The sequence below is a fragment of the Gopherus flavomarginatus genome, chromosome 9 (genome assembly GCF_025201925.1).
Source record: "Gopherus flavomarginatus isolate rGopFla2 chromosome 9, rGopFla2.mat.asm, whole genome shotgun sequence".
NCBI classification, from domain to species: Eukaryota; Metazoa; Chordata; order Testudines; family Testudinidae; genus Gopherus; species Gopherus flavomarginatus.
Window position 1 is genome coordinate 47,721,010 of NC_066625.1, and position 7,301 is coordinate 47,728,310.

The following is a 7,301-nucleotide window of genomic DNA, read 5'->3' on the forward strand; positions in this document are numbered from 1 at the left end:
CATTTGTTTCCAGCTCTCACACAGGTTTCTGTTTAACTCTCTGTTCTGTCTTAAATAAATCTCCTTTTGCTTTAGAATTGTGCTGAAGAGTTGTGTGTGATACAAGAGCGGTGAGCTACAGCCAGACTGGTAAACGGGGATGTGCTGTTCCTCTGGAAACAGGAGATCTGGGATTTCTGTGGGTATCCAGTGATCGGGGCTAGATCCCACAGGGGGCCACTTGGAAGGGACTTGAAGCCTGTGGTGCATTGATTGTCAACCTGCAAGGCAAAAGACAGGGCTGGGCTAGCCCAGAGAAGAATGCTTGAGGGGCAGATGGGCTGGTTGCATTCCAGAGTTAACACCCAGCTGGCACAGGCAAGGCTCCCTCATATCTGAGGCAGCCTAAAAGGAGGATCCACAAGGTCCAGGATCTCAAGTAATTATGAGATTCCCTTCACTTAGTCCAATGACCTCACACCCATCCCTGTTATAAAGATATAACAGGGATGGGTGTGAGGTCATTGAACTAAGTGAAGGGAACCTGATGGGGACACCCAGCAGAGAACCCCGGACAGCCGCCCACTGCTCCTCGAAGGTGTCAAGGAGCCAGTGGATGCCGCTCAGAGGAACTCTGCCCGGATACATGAGCAGACAGAGGATTGGAAATAGGTCCCACAGTCTCAGGATACCCTGTCAGCCAAACTCCTCTCTCTGGTCTTGTAGATGGCCATTTTGGCCAGTGCTAGGAGGAGTCTGACAAGGAGGTCCCGCGACTTTGTGGGGCCGCGGATAGGGAATGCGTAGATAAAGAGATGAGGGAAAAAGTGCGGCCAAAAATGCAATAGGATATCTAAGAGGAGCCAGAATAGTGGCTGCAACCTGGAGCACTCCAGATATGTGTGCCAGGATCTCCCTCATGCCCCAAAAGGGGCAGGTGTCCAGGACAGGGGCAAACCATGCCATGAACGTGCCCATGCTCATGACTCCATGAAGGAGCCACCAGCTGACATCCTTGGGACCAGGGTGGAGTAGAGGCTGGCCCACTGGGGTTCCTCACCCTTCCAAAGTGGTAGAAGGTCCTGCCACTTCATGTCAGAGCTGGACACAAGGGTGAGGATGCGAAGAGTGTGGAGCACGAGCATGTGCAGATGCTTCCTCAGTGCGATCCGGAAGTGAGCTGACTGCAAGTTGTGCAGCCAGCTCTTGGTGAAGGAGTGGGAAGGCCAGGTAGGTCCATGGGGCAGGGGCCCAGTGAAAAGGTCTGGAGGACCTGGGGTGTAGGGTGAGGAGGTCCAGGTAAGCCTGAGCAGTGGGCGGTAGAGCAGCCCTCACCTCCTGAAGTATGAGGGCTGGAGAGCCCCATGCACTGGGCAAGCATCAGGGGATCCAGCCAGTTTCCCCAGTCGTAGTCCAGGAGGTCTCAGGATCTGGTGACTTCTGCCAGGACCAGCCTCTGTAGCACCGAAGGGGACTCTGCCACCTGCACATGGAGCTGGGGGTTGTGTAGCAGTGGTACTGTGAGGAGATCCGCCAGGTCGGTGGCTGCCACGGACCTGGTTGCCAAGACCAGTTTCCGGGTCCAGAGGAGGTCCTAGTAGAAGACTGGCAGCCCAGAGAGGTCTCATGGAATACCTCTTAGCTGGAGATAAAGGAGCTGCCGGTCATATTGGAGCCCTCAGAAGTGGCGCAGGAAAGCGTGCGCCAGTATGCTCCACCCCAGACTATGTGCACCATAAAGAAGCCTCTGCAGGGCCTATAGGCGGAAGACGTGGACCTGAGGACTTCAGGCCTCTACCCTCCCTCCTGCAGGGGCAGGTGGAGAACCTGTGCAAAGACCCAGTGCAGTCCTGGCCAAAAGAACTCCAGAACCAACTTCCAGAGGTTGACCAGGAAACTCGGGGCCAGGACCAGGGTGTTGAGGCAGTGCCAGAGCATGGACAGTACTAGCTGGTTCAATACTAGTGACCTCCCTCGGAGTAGTCCCGTCCACCTCTGCAGCCACTCCTATACCCTGCCCTCTAAATCTTGCCAGTTCTCCAGCAGAGATGGATGTGTGGCAGAAAGATAAACGCTGAGATAGAGCAGTGGACCCGTGCCTTACCGGATGGCCTGAAGCACAGGTGGGACAGATCTCACCTGCCACCCGTCCCCAGCCACTAGACTAGAGTTCTTGACTCAGTTAACCTGGGCAGAGGAGGCTGCCGAGTAGATGGCCTGGCAAGCCTCCACCCGCACCAGGTCGCCCGGGTCCTGGACTGCGAGAAGCACGTCATCGGCATATGCCAACAGGACCAGCCACAATTCCAGCTCTCACAGCACCAACCCCATCAACCTCCAGCAGACCAGACAAAAGAAGAGCTGAGCATACAGCTGACCCAACAGTGGACACCCCACCACACCCCTCACCCAAAGCTGACCGGCTTAGTCAGGGTCCAGTTGAGCTTGAGCAGACACTCCGCAGAACCATACAGCACCTGAAGAAACTCCATAAACTGGGGCCTGAAACTGAAGGCTCGCAGAGTGCCCAGGAGATACCTGTGGTCCATCTGGTCGAACACCTTCTCCTGGTCTAGAGATAGGAGGGCGAAAGACAGACCACGAGGTCCTGGACCAAGTACAGGTTGTCGAGGATGGTCCAGCCCAGGACGGTGTATGTCTGGTCAGGGTGGACCACATCCACCAGCACGGACCCCTGCTGCAGCGAGATGGCCTTTGCTATGACTTTGTAGTGCGTGCTGAGGAGCGAGACGGGACGCCAAGTCCTAAGGTTGCGAGGATCTCTCTTCTTGGGAAACAAGGTGAGCACAGGTCACCCAGGCCTCCTCTGGCTTTGAAAAACAAACTATTCTGGGGGAGGGGAGAAATGGGGGCAGATGTGCAGAACACGTTGGGGAAAACAACTCAACCCTGCAAACTCCATCTCAACCCTGGAATGAGAACACCAGTTTTGGAACTCATCTGGCTAGTTATGTGGATATTAGAGAGGACACAAATTTCCCCTTGAACAGATTTCAGTTTCGCACTTATTCACAGTGGAACAGTCGCTGGGCTAGACTGAGAAAACAAGTGACCAGGAATGCTGCTGTAGCCCAGTGGGAGGTAGGAGCCCTGGTGTCTGGTCCCTCTTTCATTATTTATCCACAACAGAACAGCTTGAATGGGAGAGCAGGAGGAAGCCCAACATCAGAACTCCGCCTAACTCAGTGGTTCAAGTGTTCTTCTGAGAAATGGGAGACCCCTGTTCATATCTTTTCTCTCCCCTGCAGTAGAGAGAGGGAATCAAACCTGGGTCTCCCACATTCCAGGTAAATGCTCTAACCACTGGGCTAAAAGCTCTGAGGTGGACACCATGTCCTGCTCTAGTGGAATTGTGAGTGGGGCCCAAACCAGTAAGCAGCACACCCAGTGGATTGGGGCCAACATGTGACTTAGGCAGCCAAATGACTAACTTCCCCTGGCTCACGGATCACTCTGGGCTTAGGTGGGAGATAGGTGTCTGGACTCCTAGAGGGAGGCAGCTGTGCATGTGCCCAGAGGCTGAAACATGGAGGAAAAAAGGGAACTTTATACTGTAAAAACTTAGCTGTTGCTGAGTGCATTTAGGCACCTATGGAGTTTGTGGATCACAGTGGAGCCAAACCCAGGATTTACAGGCCCAAATCATATAATATTAAGATTGGAAGGGACCTCAGAAGGTCATCTAGTTCAACCCCCTATTCAAAGAGGAACCAATCCCCAGATAGATTTTTACCCCAGTTCCCTAAATGGCCCCTTTAAGGGTTGAGCTCACAACCCTGGGTTTAGGAGGCCAATGCTCAAACCACTGAACTATCCCTGCCCTGCAAAATCTGGGATTGAGGGACCTGGGTCCCTTTGTGGTGGAGCCCACCCTCAGCCTTCCATTGAATGAAACAGGGCAGGAATTTCCCAAACTGCAGCTGATGAACTGACCAACAGATGGGGCAGATTCCCATTGGCCCTCCCATTTCCTTGCTCCAGGGTGTGAGCAGTGGGTGTGATTGGGCCCCAGCTGCCTGCAGATTAGGGAAAGGTGTTAATTACCGGGGCAGTTGTAGGCTGCCTTTAACTGGTATAAAGGCCCCAGAGCAGTAGGTTCCATCCATGTTGGGTCTGCTGCAAATAGGCAGCCTGGTCTTTGCTCTTTTGTGCTAGGTGGTCAATGGGGTGACCAGCTCCAATCCCTGGGATATCTCTAGGAAGGACTCAGCCATCAGGAGACCCACCCCCAGGGCTGAGCCCCCTCGCAGACAAGCCCATGTGTCTTCTCTTGCCCAACCCTATCCCTAGGCTCATGCTTCCCAGTCCAGAGCTGTGTCCCTGGTGCAGCCTGTCATGCTGCAGTGTGAGGTGGCTCAGATGGTGATCACTGGGCACAGGGATCTGTTTGGGATGGGGAGACTGATCAAAGCTGCTGAGCTGAGCCTTAGCCCAGCTGACTGCCGGTACACATCCCTTAATGCGGTGGAGAACACAGTGATCTTTGTAGCTGGGCTCCATAAATGTGGCAGCACCTTGCAGGTAAGGATTCATGCAAGCCAGGCACCCATTACTGATCCTTAGCATCACTGCTGCTGTCCTGTCTGATGGGGTTAAAAGTGCAGGGGGGGAGGGAACAGTGGGTGGGTGTGTGTGTGTGGTTTTTTTTTATCCTGTCATTGACAAGCTCCCTGTTTTTCCTGGGTGCTTCTTCCTATTCATGCACCAGTCAAAGAATTCCGCCCTGCTCAGCATCTGGAGCAGGCTCACAAGTGGAGCCTGAAGTGGGTGGTCTGGTGGCTCAGACAGACTTTACTTCTGGCCACCTCTGTCCAAAGTTTGTCTGGAGACTCTGCAGACCAGACCACTCGACTGAATACATTGATTGGTGTTTGGCTGAGCTCTACATAGGCTGTGGGGGAGAGAAAGAGAGAGAGAGAGGGTGGGTGGCTTCCTGAAACAGTGCTCAAAACTTACCTGAATGCAGTTAACAGATTAATCCCCGCCCCCCAGTATATTGTCTTCCTCTTTCACAACGTGCACAGAGGAAACTTGTGAGTAGTTGTACAAAATGGCACCACAGTGGCTCTAGTATTCTGATGGCTGCTCTAGCAGACTGAGCTCTGAAGTTCCCACTTGACTGGGCACTTGTTAGAAAACTTAAGTCTTGTTTCTATCTGGCTGAGGCTTGTTCTCAAGCTCCTCTCAATGGCTTTTCAAACACCCACGTATGCTAGTGTTAACCCTTCCACATCTGGTTCTTCCCAGATGACCCCAGACTCCCCGATTTACAGCACAAGCCTGAACTATAACCCCACCCTTGCCAGCAACCCAGTGATCCTGAGAACCAATCAAGCTGTGATTCCTATTGAGTGTCACTATCCCAGATGAGTGTCTGAGGTGCACAGGTCACCTCCCTCCCATTCAGTCCCTGTTGTGGGATTTGGGTCAGTGACTGAGGTTTGCTCCTATCACAGGAAGGACAATGTGAGCAGTAAAGCCATCAAGCCAATGTGGGTTCCCTTCAGCTCCATCCTGTCTGCAGAGAGGAGGCTGGGTTTCTCCCTGTGCCTGATGAATGGTAGGTGGGAGGAGACTTCAGGGGAGCCCAACCCTGCCTGCCTGCCTGTCTGTCCTGCTCACTGTGAGCTTGCCTTCCAGATGACTGGAGTGCTGAGAGACCCTCCAATGGATTCCAGCTGGGGGAGGTCATGCATATCCAAGCTGATGTCAGTACTGGGAACCATGTGGCTCTGAGGCTCTTTGTGGACAGCTGTGTGGCCACCCTGACCCCAAACAGGGACTCCTCTCTCCACTATGCTGTCATTGACTTTAATGGGTAAGAACTGGGAGCCCTTTCTAGTGTAAAACAAGACTGATCAGGGACTCACTGACCCTTGGTTCTTCTGTGTAGATGCCTGGTGGATGGGAAGTCAGATGACACCACCTCAGCCTTCATATTGCCCAGGCAGGACACACTGCAGTTCATGGTGGATGTGTTCAGGTTTGCAGGAGATGCCTGGAACCTGGTGGGCTCCAGATTTCTGCTCCAAATCAATTCCCCTAGGCTAAGCAGGTGTTAGTGTCCCCTGGGATGGTCCTAACCCCTCTTTCATTTCCCCTCCAGATCTACATCACCTGTCATCTGAAAGTCACTGCAGCTGAGCAAGCCCCAGATTCCTTGAACAAGGCTTGTTCCTTCAACAAAGCAGGCAACATGTGAGTAGACTAGAATCCCATCAGGGGAGTGACTGGAAAGGCAGCTTAGAATAGAGAACTCTTCCCTATAGATGAGTGTTCCTGTTCTGTTGCAGCTGGTTTCCAGTGGAAGGCACCAGAGACTTCTGCAGGTGCTGTGAGACTGGGAACTGTGGGTTGCTTGGAAGACAGTCCAGGAGAGCAAAGTCTTTGAATAGATGGCCAGGAGATAACTTCCAAAGACATGTGGTTTCCAGACATGGTAAGTTCTATTTCAGCCACTCCCCCGAAAGGTGTCTGGCTTGTTCTAGCAGTCTCACTTTGGGATGAGAACATCCAAAGACCAGTCAAACTGAAAACTTAATGGGTTCTTGCTTATGCCTCTCCCCCAAACAGGGATTCTTTCTAGGAGGGAAGCAGAAGCTGATGATGTAGTAGGACCCCTATTCATCATGGATGCCTATAAAGGATCTGCTATGATGTCCCTGGATCCACTGGAAGCAGGGAAGGCAGCCTCCCACAGGAGATGGCATCAGAGGGTATCTATTTCCTAGCTTATAGGAGGTCCCTAATGTCTTCAAGTTGCTTATGTGTTTCAGCTGGCTGTCTTGGTCTGTCAGTAAGTGCAGAACTGGCTCAGCTGCTGGGTTGAAGCACTCAGTGGTGGTTTGAGAAGCAGAGGTTGATTGGGGATTTTCAACAGTTTGGTATGGATAGCAGCAGCATTAGCTCAATGGAGCACGCAGAATGCTTCCAAAAGGCTGCACTCTGTGACTTGGCCAAGTCATCTTGGTAGACTTAACAGGGCAATGGAGGTGGATAAATTCCTAGTCCTGATTCTAACTACCTGTATCTCTCTCATGTGCAAGAGAGAAGGCTTGGCTGAGGCTGACCATGGTGGCTGCATAGGTTTTTACCTACCTTTAGGGGGCCTCCTCCATATCCAACTGCCACAGTTTCATTGTGGGAGCTGTACCTTCTGTATAATGTAAAATAAAACCCCTTGCAAGCTGAGACTGGTCTGTACTGACTCTGTAACAGGGGCAGCCCTTCAGCTCAATGGGCACACAAAGGGAAGGATAGGGAGGAACAGGAGGCTCCAAGGTGATGCTAGCTACCTCCAT

General features: G+C 52.6%; 1 protein-coding gene across 1 annotated transcript; it reads left to right on the plus strand.

Moving 5' to 3' along the window:
- The first annotated feature begins 4,359 nt into the window (after positions 1 to 4,359).
- LOC127058417 (zona pellucida sperm-binding protein 3-like) lies at positions 4,360 to 6,301 on the plus strand. Its single transcript, XM_050968470.1, is given in 6 exon segments — positions 4,360 to 4,521; positions 5,248 to 5,370; positions 5,461 to 5,560; positions 5,641 to 5,818; positions 5,894 to 6,008; positions 6,107 to 6,301. Coding segments are annotated over 6 exon segments (774 nt in total). The 3' UTR covers positions 6,203 to 6,301.
- Positions 6,302 to 7,301: the final 1,000 nt, after the last annotated feature.